The sequence below is a fragment of the Vidua macroura genome, unplaced genomic scaffold (assembly GCF_024509145.1).
Source record: "Vidua macroura isolate BioBank_ID:100142 unplaced genomic scaffold, ASM2450914v1 whyUn_scaffold_180, whole genome shotgun sequence".
Taxonomy (NCBI): Eukaryota; Metazoa; Chordata; class Aves; order Passeriformes; family Viduidae; genus Vidua; species Vidua macroura.
In genome coordinates, this window is record NW_026530566.1 from 76,104 (window position 1) to 88,070 (window position 11,967).

General features: G+C 61.6%; 2 protein-coding genes across 2 annotated transcripts; one reads left to right on the plus strand and one right to left on the minus strand.

Annotated features, from left to right (window-relative positions):
• The first annotated feature begins 702 nt into the window (after positions 1 to 702).
• Positions 703 to 4,696, plus strand: LOC128802771 (acetylcholinesterase-like). The gene is given in 8 exon segments (XM_053969330.1): positions 703 to 962; positions 964 to 1,152; positions 1,154 to 1,834; positions 1,836 to 2,032; positions 3,329 to 3,358; positions 3,360 to 3,414; positions 3,416 to 3,497; positions 4,450 to 4,696. Coding segments are annotated over 8 exon segments (1,533 nt in total). The 5' UTR covers positions 703 to 785; the 3' UTR covers positions 4,572 to 4,696.
• Positions 4,697 to 6,095: 1,399 nt separating this feature from the next.
• Positions 6,096 to 10,716, minus strand: LOC128802768 (chromatin complexes subunit BAP18-like; the record flags this gene model as incomplete). The annotated part of the gene is given in 7 exon segments (XM_053969328.1): positions 6,096 to 6,356; positions 6,458 to 6,549; positions 7,011 to 7,114; positions 7,116 to 7,188; positions 7,279 to 7,378; positions 10,505 to 10,568; positions 10,570 to 10,716. Coding segments are annotated over 7 exon segments (588 nt in total), but the record flags the coding sequence as incomplete, so codon positions are not given.
• Positions 10,717 to 11,967: the final 1,251 nt, after the last annotated feature.

Sequence of the window (11,967 nt, forward strand, 5' to 3'; positions counted from 1 at the left end):
TCCCCCATGACCCCCCCAAATCCCCTCCAAATCCCCCTCAAAATGAAGACCCCTCCCAAATCCCACCCAGCTGGGGACCCCTCCCCAAATCCCACCCCCTCCTCACCAATGGGGACCCCAAAATACCCCCGTGACCCCCCTCCAAATCCCCCCCAAAATGAAGACCCCTTCCCAAATGGGGACCCCTCCCCAAATCCCACCCCAAATGGAGACACCCCCCCCCCCCCCAGTTTGGAACCTTCCTCCCCAACTCCCTCCCCAACTCCCACCCACGGGGGACCCCCAAACCCCCCCGTGACCCCCCCCAAATCCCACTCCAAAATGAAGACCCCTCCCCAAATCCCACCCCAAATGGAGATCCCCCCCCCCATTTGGAACCCCCCTCCCCAACTCCCACCCACGGGGGACCCCCAAACCCCCCCCCCCCACCGTGCGTGACCCCCCAAATTCTCTCTCTCTCTCTCCGCAGCCTCCACCGCCATGGGGGGTCGCCCATCCCCCGCCGCCCCCCACCCCCCTCCAGCTCTTCCTCCTCCTCCTCCTCCTCCTCGCCCCCTCCCCGGCCACCACCGAGGACCTGCTGGTGGCCACCTCGGCCGGCGCCGTCCGCGGCTTCCACGTGCCCGCCGGCCCCTCGGCGCGCGTGGCGGCGTTTTTGGGGATCCCCTACGCCGAGCCCCCGCTGGGAGCGCTGCGCTTCGCCCCGCCCCCGCCCCGCCCGGCCCTGGGGAGGGGTCCTGGACGCCCTCTCCCACCCCCACGCCTGCTTCCAGCCCGTCGACACCATGTTCCCGGGCTTCGGCGGCTCCGAGATGTGGAACCCCAACCGCGAGATGAGCGAGGACTGCCTGTACCTCAACATCTGGGCGCCGGCGCCGCGCCCCAAAACGCCGGCGCCGGTGCTGGTGTGGATTTATGGCGGCGGCTTCTACAGCGGCGCCGCCTCGCTGGACGTCTACGACGGGGCGCTTCCTGGCCGCGGCCGAGGGGGTCTTGGTGGTCTCCATGAACTACCGGGTGGGCGCTTTGGGCTTTTTGGCGTTGCCGGGTCACCCCGAAGCCCCCGGCAACGTGGGGCTGCTGGACCAGCGGCTGGCGTTGCGTTGGGTGCAGGCCAACATCGCGGCGTTCGGCGGCGACCCCGGCGCGGTGGACGCTGTTCGGGGAGAGCGCCGGCGCGGCCTCGGTGGGGCTGCACCTGCTGTCGGGGGGCAGCCGCGCCCTGTTCCGCCGCGCCGTGCTGCAGAGCGGCTCGCCCAACGGGCCGTGGGCTACCGTGGGGGCGGCTGAGGGCCGGCGGCGAGCGGCGCGGCTGGGCCGGCTGGTGGGCTGCGGCGGCGTGGGCGCCGGCGGGACGGTGACCAACGAGACGGAGCTGTTGGCTTGCCTGCGCGCCGCGGCGCCGCCGCAGCTGGTGGAGCACGAGGCGGCCGTGCTGCCGCAGCAGGGCGTGTTCCGCTTCGCCTTCGTGCCCGTGGTGGACGGCGAGTTCCTGGCCGACACCCCCGAGGCGCTGCTGGGCGCGCCGGGCCGCGCCGAGGCCGAGGTGCTGCTGGGCGCCGTGCAGGACGAGGGCACCTATTTCTTGGTGTACGGCGTGCCGGGTTTCGGCAAGGACAACGAGAGCCTGATCAGCCGCGAGGAGTTCCTGGGCGGGGTCAGGCTGGGCGTGCCGCAGGCCAACGAGCTGGCGGCCGAGGCCGTGGTGCTGCAGTACACCGACTGGCTGGACCAGGACAACCCGGTGAAGAACCGCGAGGCGCTGGACGACATCGTGGGCGACCACAACGTGGTGTGCCCGCTGATGCACTTCGCCCAGCGCTGGGCCGAGCGCGGGCGGCACCGTCTTCGCCTACCTGTTCGACCACCGCGCCTCCAACCTGCTGTGGCCGCCGTGGATGGGCGTGCCGCACGGCTACGAGATCGAGTTCGTGTTCGGGCAGCCGCTGAACCCCGGGCTCAACTACACGGCCGAGGAGGAGGCGCTGAGCCGGCGCATCATGAGATACTGGGGCAACTTCGCCCGCACCGGGTACGGGCTGGGATGGAGTCTGGTTGAGTTGGGTTGAGATCAGTTTGGTTGAGTTGGGTTGGGTTGGGATGAGTTGACTTGAGTTGCGATGAGTTGGGTTGGATGACCTTGGTTGGGTTGAGTCGCGATGAGTTGCGTTGGATGATCTCGGTTGGGATGAGTTGAATTGGGATTGGTTGGGATCAGTTGGGTTGGATGGCCTCGGTTGGGATGAGCTGAGTTGGGATCAGTTGGGTTGGATGACCTTGGTTCGGTTGAGTTGCGATGAGTTGGGTTGGATGATCTCGGTTGGGATGAGTTGAGTTGGGATCAGTTGGGTTGGATGATCTCGGTTGGGATGAGTTGAGTTGGGATCAGTTGGGTTGGATGATTTCGGTTGGGATGAGTTGGGTTGAGTTGCGATGAGTTGGGATGGATAACCTTGGTTGGGATAAGTTGAGTGGGGATCAGTTGGTTGGACGATCTTGGTTGGGTTGAGTTGAGTTATGATGAGTTGCGTGGGATGACCTTGGTTGGGTTGGGATGAGTTGGGTTGAGTTGAGATGAGTTGGGTTGGACCATCTCGGTTGCAATGACTTCCATTGGGATCAGTTGGGTTGGATGATCTCAGTTGGGTTGAGTTGGGATGAGTTGGGTTGGATGACCTTGGTTGGGATGGGATGAGTTGGGTTGAGTTGGGATGAGTTGGGTTGGACAACCTCGGTTGGGTTGAGTTGTGATGAGTTGGGTTGGACGACCTCGGTTGGGTTGGGTTGAGTTGCGATGAGTTAGGTTGGATGATCTTGGTTGGGTTGGGTTTGTGATGAGTTGGATTGGACGACCTCGGTTGGGTTGGGTTGGGTTGGGTTGTGATATGATGAGTTGGGTTGGACGACCTCAGTTGGGTTGGGTTGGGTTGGGTTGTGATGAGTTGGGTTGGACAACCTCGGTTGGGTTGGGTTGGGTTGGGTTGGGTTGTGATGAGTTGGGTTGGATGACCTCGGTTGGGTTGGGGTTGGGTTGGGTTGTGATGAGCTGGGTTGGACGACCTTGGTTGGGTTGGGTTCGGTTTGTGATAATATGATTTGGGGTTGGACGACCTCAGTTGGGTTGGGTTGGGTTGAGTTGTGATGAGTTGGGTTGGATGACCTCGGTTGGGTTGGGTTGGGTTGGGTTGGGTTGGGTTGTGATGAGTTGGGTTGGATGACCTCGGTTGGGTTGGGTTGGGTTGGGTTGGGTTGTGATGAGTTGGGTTGGACGACCTCGGCCGGGTGGAGCCCTCGTTGAGTCGCGCCGGGGCTGACACGGCCGTCGCAGGGACCCCAACGAGCCGTCGGAGCGGGGAGCGGCGCTGGCCGTCCTACACGGCCGCGGGGCAGAGCTACGCCCGGCTCAACGCGCGGGCCGCTCGCCGTGGCCCAGGGCCTGCGCGCCCAGGCCTGCGCCTTCTGGACGCGCTTCCTGCCCAAGCTGCTCAACGTCACCGGTGAGGGGACACCGGGGACACCGGGGGGATTTGGGGGACATCTGGAGAATTGGGGGACATTTGGGGGTTTGGGGACATTGGGGACATTGGGGGATTGAAGACATTTGGGACATTGGGGGGGACATTGGGGACATTTGGGGGTGATGGAGACATTGGGGACATTGGGGATATTTGGGGACATTTGGGAACATTGGAGGGATTAGGAACATTGGGGGACATTTGGAGGATTGGGGACATTTGGGGACATTTGGGGGTTTGAGGACATTGAGGACATCGAGAACATTTGGGGACATTTGGAGAATTGGGGACGTCGGGGACATTTGGGGACATTTGGGGACATTTGGGGACATCGGGGGACACTGGGGGGACACTGGGGACATCCTGGTGGCACCGAGGATGTTGGGACGGGGACATGGAGGACATGGGGACGTTTGGGTGGATTTGGGGCATTTTGAGGGGTTTGGGGCAGTTTTTTGGGGGGGTTCTGGGGGTTTTTTGGGGTCCCCAGTGCTGATTTTGGGGTCCTCGGTGCCGATTTTGGGGTTTTGGGGCGGGGATTCCCAAAGCCAAAGCAGCGGCAGCACCGGGAATTTTGGGTGGATTCGAGCAGGTTTTGGGTGAAATTGGGTTTAGGGCATTTTGGGCTAAATCAGGGGGGTTTGGGGGAGGTTTCTGAGGGTTTTTTTTTTGGGGGGGAGTTGGGGGTTTTTGGGGTCCTCAGTTGTGATTTTGGGGTCCCCGCGCTGATTTGGGGCTCCCCCAGGGCCCATGGAGGACACGGAGCAGCAGCGGCGCCGGGAATTTTGGGTGGATTTGAGCAGATTTTGGTTGAAGTTGGATTTAGGGGATTTCGGGGCACTTCAGGGGATTTTGGGGGGGGGGGGGTTTTGGGGGTTTTTGGGGTCCCCGGTTTCGATTTCGGGGTCCCCGCGCTGATTTTGGGGCTCCCCAGGGCCGATGGAGGAGGCGGAGCGGCAGTGGCGCCTGGAATTCCACCGCTGGAGCTCGTACATGATGCGCTGGAAGAGCCAATTCGAGCTCTACAGCCGCCAGGAGCGCTGCCAGCCCCTGTAGGACCCCAAAAACCCACCCGGGCACCCCAAAATCCATCCGGGGCACCCCAAAAACCCACCCGGGCACCCCAAAATCCATCCGGGGCACCCCAAAAAACCCACCCGGGCACCCCAAAATCCAACTGGGACACCCAAAATCCACCCGGACACCCCAAAATCCACCCGGGGCACCCCCAAAATCCATCCAGGAACTGCAAAATCCAACCAGGAACCCCAAAATCCACCAGTGACACCCCAAAAACCCACCCAGGCACCCCAAAATCCACCCGGGGCACCCCAAAATCCATCCAGGAACCGCAAAATCCAACCAGGAACCCCAAAATCCACCAGTGACACCCCCAAAAACCCACCCAGGCACCCCAAAATCCACCCGGGGCACCCCAAAATCCACCCAGGAATCCTAAAAATCCACCAAGGAACCCTAAAATCCCACCCAGGGCTCCCCAAAATCCATCCAGGTACCCCAAAATCCAACCAGGAACCCCAAAACCCACCCGGGCGCCCCAAAACCCACCCGGGGCACCCCCAAAATCCACCTGGGCACCCCAAAATCCACCCGGGGGCAACCCCAAAAAACCCACCCGGGGCGCCCCAAAATCCACCCGGGGCACCCCAAAATCCACCCCGGGCACCCCAAAATCCACCCGGGGCACCCCAAAAACCCACCTGGGGCACCCCAAAACCCACCCGGGCACCCCAAAATCCACCCAGGAACCCCAAAATCCACCCCGGGCACCCCAAAATCCACCCATGAACCCCAAAATCCACCCGGGCACCCCAAAAACCCACCCAGGCACCCCAAAATCCACCCGGGGGCACCCCCAAAAAACCCACCCGGGCACCCCAAAATCCCCACCTGGGGCACCCCAAAACCCACCCGGGCGCCCCAAAAATCCACCCGGGGCACCCCAAAATCCACCTGGGCACCCCAAAATCCACCCTGGGCACCCCAAAAACCCACCCGGGCGCCCCAAAATCCACCCGGGGCAACCCCAAAATCCACCTGGGCACCCCAAAATCCATCCAGGAACCCCAAAAACCCACCCGGGGGCATCCCAAAATCTAACTGGGACGCCCCAAAACCCCAACCAGGAACCCCAAAATCTACCCAAGGCACCCCAAACCCCACCCGGGCACCCCCAAAATCCACGAGGGGACACCCGAAAACTCACCCAGGAACCCCAAAATCCACCCAGGGCACCCCAAAATCCTCCTCTGACACCCCCAAAATCCATCCAGGAACCCCAAACCACTCCCAGACACCCCAAAATCGTCCTCAGGGGCCCCAAACACCCCAAAATTCCCCCCCCCAAACCCCTCAGGACCCCAAAATTTGGGCCCCCCCCCCCGGTCTCGTCTCCAGTGTGACCCCAATAAAGGCTCAAACCCAAACCTGACTCATGGGGGGGACCCCAAAAATGGGGGGGGACCCCAAATTTGTGTGGGAAACAGACGGGGAATCCCAAAATTTTGGGGAGAGGGGGACCCCAAGATCGAGGTGAGACCCAAAAACACGACACAGGCACAAAGGGGGGGGGGAGACCCCAAAATTTTATTGGGGGCAACAAGGGAGGGGGTCCCCCCAAATTTGGGGATCACAAAACTGGGAGGAGTCCCCCAAAAATTGAGGGGGGGACCCCAAAATTGGGGGGATTTTGGGGTCCCCCCAAGTTTGGGGGTTCAGGGAGAAATTTGGGTTTTTGGGGGGGGGGTCCAGAGGGTTTGGGGGGACCCCCCCCTAAGGAGTTTTGGGGGGTCCTGGGGGGGGGGCTCCGACTTCAGGCTGCTGGAAAAAGGGGAAGGGGGGTGAGGGGACCCCCCAAATTTTGGGTGAGCCCCCCCAGATTTTGGGGTTTTTTTTTGGGGGATCCCCCCCCCTTGCCATACCCTGGTCAAAGTTCAGCTTCTTTGGGGGGGGGTCCCCAAATCCTTCGACGTCCACGAGGTCCCCCGGGGGGGTCGGAGTCACTCGAGGGGGGCTCTGGGGGGGGGGGGGGAACCCCCAAAATTAATGGGAGGGGGATTTGGGGGTCCTAAAATTAATGGGGGGGAGACCCTAAAATTAAAAGTGGGGGGGCAAAAACACCCCAAAATTAAAGGGGAGGGGCCAGAAAAATCCCAAAAGTGGAGGGAGAAGGGGAACCCCAAAATTAAAGGGGGGGTCCCCCAAAATTAATGCGGGGGGGGGTCCCCAAAATTAACGAGGGAGGGGGCAAGAAAATCCTGAAATTAACAGGGTGGGACCCTAAAATTAAAGGGGAGGGACCATAAAAAACCCCAAAATTAAAGGGGAGGGGAGCCCCAAAAATAATTGGTCCCCAAAATTACAGAATCAGGGAAAAGAAACCCCAAAATTAAAGATGGGGGGGGGGGAACCGCAAAATTAAAAACGGGGGCAAAGAAATCCAAAATGAACAAACCCCCCCCCCGAATTCGTTACCTGCCACCTTCAGCTTCTTCCCGGGGGGCCCGGGGGGGTCGTGGGGGGGCCCCCCCCCAGATCCGGGGGGGGTTTTTTCGGGGTCCCTTTTTGGGGGAGTCGGCGGCGGCGGGGGGGGGGCAGGGGGACCCCGCTGTCCTCGTAGGCTTTGCGCTTGGCCGCCGCCTTCAGCTGCGCCCTGGGGGTGGGGAGGGAGGGGTTTTGGGGTTTTTTTTTGGGGGAGGGGGGGAACCCCAAAATCCCCCCCAGGGCCCCCCCCCCCCCTTACACCGTGCGGTCCTTGATGAGGGCGCTGAGGCGGTTCAGGTCCTCCCCGAATCGCGACACGGCCCCGCGGAGCAGCGCCAGCTCCGGCTCCGTCCAGCGGGACCTGGGGTGTTTTTTGGGGGGACCTTGGGAATTTTGGGGGGGTTGGATGGAATTTTGGGGGCCCTGGAGAGAATTATGGGGAGATTTGGGTGGGATTTGAGGAGGTTTTCGGGGATTTTGGGGGGTTTTAAATGGTTCAGGTCCTCCCCAAATCGCGACACGGCCCGCCGCGCGAGCAGCGCCAGCTCCGGCTCCGTCCAGCAGAACCTGGGGGGACCCCGCGGCTTTTGGGGGGATATTGGGGGGGATTTTGGGGGGTCCTGGAGGGGTTTTTTGGGGATTTGAGGGGTTTCGGGGGGATTTGCGGGGGTTTTGGGGGGTTTGGAATCGCGACACGGCCCCGTGGAGCAGGGAAAGCTCCGGCCCCTTCCAGGGGGACCTGGGGGACCCCGCGGCTTTTGAGGGGATTTGGGGGATTTTGGGGGGTCCTGGAGGGGTTTCGGGGGATTTGAGGGAGATTTGGGGGGGTTTTTGGGGAGTTTTGGGGGGGATTTTGGGGGGTTCAGATTCGCGACACGGCCCCGCAGAGCAGCGACGGCTCCGGCTCCGTCCAGCGGGACCTGGGGGGACCCCGCGGCTTTTGAGGGGATTTTGGGGGGATTTTGGGGTGGGGTTTCTGGGGGGGATTTGGGGGATTTGAGGGGGATTTTGGGGGGATTTTAGGAGGTTCGGAATCGCGACACAGCTCCGCGGAGCAGCGCCAGCTCCAGCTCCGTCCAGCGGGACCTGGGGGGACCCCCGCGGCTTTTGGGGGGGATTTTTGGGGGGATTTTGGGGGGGTTTCTGGGGGTGTTTGGGGGATTTGAGGGGGATTTTGGGGGATTCTGGGGGGGGTTTTGGGGGGTTCGGAATCGCGACACGGCCCCGAGGAGCAGCGCCAGCTTTGGTTCCATCCAGTGGGACCCGGGAGGTTTTTGGGGGGACCTCGGGAATTTTGGGGGGGGTTGGATGGAATTTTGGGGGGTCCAGAGGGAATTATGGTGGTCCTGGAGGGAATTCTGGAGGAATTTGGGGGGATTTTTGGGGAGTTTTGAGGGGATTTGGGGGGATTTAAGGGGATTCTGGGGGGTTCGGAATCGCGACACAGCTCCGCGGGAGCAGGGAAAGCTCCGGCTCCGTCCAGCGGGACCTGGGGGGGTTTTTTGGGGGGATCCAGAAAATTTTGGGCGGTTAGATGGAATTTTGGGGGTCCAGAGGGAATTTTAGGGGTCCTGGAGGGAATTCTGGAGGAATTTGGGGGGATTTTTGGGGGGTTTTGAGGGGATTTGGGGGGATTTTGGGGGGGTTTTGGGGTATCTGGAATTTGCGACACAGCCCCGCGGAGCAGCGACGGCTCCGGCTCCGTTCCCAGCGGGACCTGGGGGGACCCCGCGGCTTTTGGGGGGGATTTGGGGGGATTTTGGGGGGGTCCTGGAGGGGCTTCGGGGGATTTGAGGGGGATTTGAGGGAGTTTTGGGGGGATTTAAGGGGATTTTGGGGGGGTTCGGAATCGCGACACGGCACCCCCCGAGGAGCAGCGACGGCTCCGGCTCCATCCAGCGGGACCTGGGGGGTTTTTGGGGGGGACCTCAGGAATTTTGGGCGGTTGGATGGAATTTTGGGGGTCCCAGAGGGAATTTTGGCGGTCCTGGAGGGAATTCTGGAGGAATTTAAGGGGATTTTTGGGGGGGGTTTTGAGGGGATTTTTGGGGAGTTTGAAATGGTTCAGGTCCTCCCCGAATCGCGACACGGCCCCGCGGAGCAGCGCCAGCTCCGGCTCCGTCCAGCGGGACCTGGGGGGTTTTTTGGGGGATTTGGGGGGAATTTTGGGGGGCTGGATGGAATTTTGGGGGTCCTGGAGTGGTTTTGGGGGGGGGTTTGAGGGATTTTAGGGGAATTTCGGGGGATTTTGGGGGGGGTTTGGGGTATCTGGATTCGCGACACGGCCCCGCGGAGCAGGGAAAGCTCCAGCTCCATCCAGCGGGACCTGGGGGGTTTTTGGGGGAGACCTTGGGAATTTTGGGGGGGCTGGATGGAATTTTGGGGTGTCCTGGAGGAGTTTTTGGGGGGGTTTGAGGGGTTTGAAGGGGATTTGAGAGGATTTGGGGGATTTTGGGGGGAGTTTGGAATTGCAACAAAGCTCCCATGGGGACCCCAAAATCCGCCCCAAAATCCCCTCAAAGCCGCCCCAAATCTGCCCAAATTTCCCCCAACCCCCCCCCCAGGACACCCCAAAATCCCCCCCAAACCCCTCCAGGGACCCCAGATCCCCTCAAAACCCTCCCCAAATCGCCCAAAATCTCCCCACAAGGAGCCCAAAATCCCCCCAGGACCCGCCCAAAATCTCTCAGAATTCATCCCAAATTCCCCCCTAAAACCCCCCTGGAACCCCTAAAATGCCTCAAATCTCCCCTGGGGACCCCAAAATCCCCCCGGGACCCTCCCATGTCCCCCCCAAATCCCCTCAAAATCCCCCCGGGACCCCCCAAAATCCCCCAGGACTCCCAAAAAATGCCCCCAAACCTCCCCCAGGGACCCCAATTTCCCTAAAATGACCCCAAAACCCCCCCAAATCCCCTCAAAGCCGCCCCCAAATCTGCCCAAAATCCGCCCCAGGACCCCCCCAAAATCCCCCTGGGGCCCCAAAATCCCCCCCCAGATCTCCCCAGAAAAGCTCCAAATCCCCCCCAAACCCCCTCAAATCCCCCCAGACTTTCCCCAAATCCCCCCCAGGACCCCCCAAAATCCTCCCAAATCGCCCCCAAAATCCCTCAGCACCCCCCAAAACCTCCTCAAATCCCCCCTGGGGACCCCAAAATCTCCTCAAAACCTCTCCAAATCTCTTCTAAAGCCCCTCAAATCCCCCCAAAATCTTCCCAAACCCCCCCGGGACCCCCCAAAATTCCCCTGGGGACCCCCAAAACCCCCGTGGGGACCCCAAAATCCCCTCAAAGCCCCCCAGGACCCCCCAAAGTCCCTCAGGACCCCCCTAAAACCTCCTCAAATCCCCCCTGGGGACCCCCAAAATCCCCCTGGGACCCTCTAAAATCCCCTCAAATCTCCCCCAAAGCCCCTCAAATCCCCCCCAAATCTTCCCAAACCCCCCCCGGGACCCCCCAAATCCCCCCAAAGCCCCCAGCCCCTCACCCCGCGGGGGGAGCTGTCGGTCCCGGGGTGCAGCTGCATCGTCAGCTCCCCCAGGCGCGTGAAGGGCGGCGCCGGCGGCCGAGAAAATCTCCCCGACCTGGAACGGCAAACTGGGAGCACTGGGAGGGACTGGGAGGGGATTTGGGGGGGACTGGGAGGGACTGGGAGGGACTGGGAGGGGATTTGGGGGGGACTGGGAGGGACTGGGAGGGACTGGTTTATACTGGGGAGGAATTGGGAGGGAACTGGGAGGGAACTGGGAGGGACTGGGAGTGGATTTGGGGGGGACTGGGAGGCACTGGTTTATACTGGGAGGGACTGGGGGGGACTGGGAGGGAATTGGGAGTGGATTTGGGGGGGGACTGGGAGGGACTGGGAGGGGACTGGGAGGGACTGGGAGGGGATTTTGGGGGGGACTGGGAGGGACTGGGAGGGACTGGGAGGGACTGGGAGGGGATTTGGGGGGGACTGGGAGGGGATTTGGGGGGGACTGGGAGGGACTGGGAGGGGATTTGGGGGGGACTGGGAGGGGACTGGGAGGGGACTGGTTTATACTGGGAGCACTGGGACGGGATTTGGGGGGGACTGGGAGGGACCGGTTTATACTGGGAGGAATTGGGAGGGAACTGGGAGGGGAACTGGGAGGGACTGGGAGTGGATTTGGGGGGACTGGGAGGCACTGGTTTATACTGGGAGGGACTGGGGGGGACTGGGAGGGAACTGGGAGGAGACTGGGAGTGGATTGGGAGGGATTGGGGGGGACTGGGAGGGAATTGGGAGTGGATTTGGGGGGACTGGGAGCACTGGGAGAGACTGGGAGGGACTGGGGGATGAACTGGGGGGGGATTTGGGAGGGACTGGGAGGGAACTGGGAGCACTGGGAGTGGTTTATACTGGGAGGGAACTGGGAGGAGACTGGGAGTGGATTTGGGGGGAACTGGGAGCACTGGGAGGGACTGGGGGGGGAACTGGGAGGGGATTTGGGGGGACTGGGAGGGAACTGGGAGCCCAAACTGGGAGCCAATCCTGAACTGGGAGCTGGACTGGGACCAGTAAAATCCCACCAGGACCCAAACTGGGACCAGTATCAGGATCAAGATCCAAACTGGGGGCCAGTAACAGGATCAGGACACAAACTGGGACCAGTAAAACCTCATTTAGCCCCAAACTGGGACCAGTATCAGGATCAAAACCCAAACTGGGACCAGCAGCAGAACTGGAATTTAAACTGGGACCAGTAAAACCCATGGAAACCCAAACTGGGACCAGTAAAATCCCATTTAGCCCCAAACTGGGACCAGTAAAACCCCATGGAACCCCAAACTGGGACCAGTATCAGGATCAAAACCCAAACTGGGACCAGTAACCCCCGCAGCCCCCGGAACCCTCTATGAGAGCCACTCCCTCCCCGCCGACCCCTCCCGGGAACGGACCGGAAGTGGCACCGAACCGGAAGTTCCTC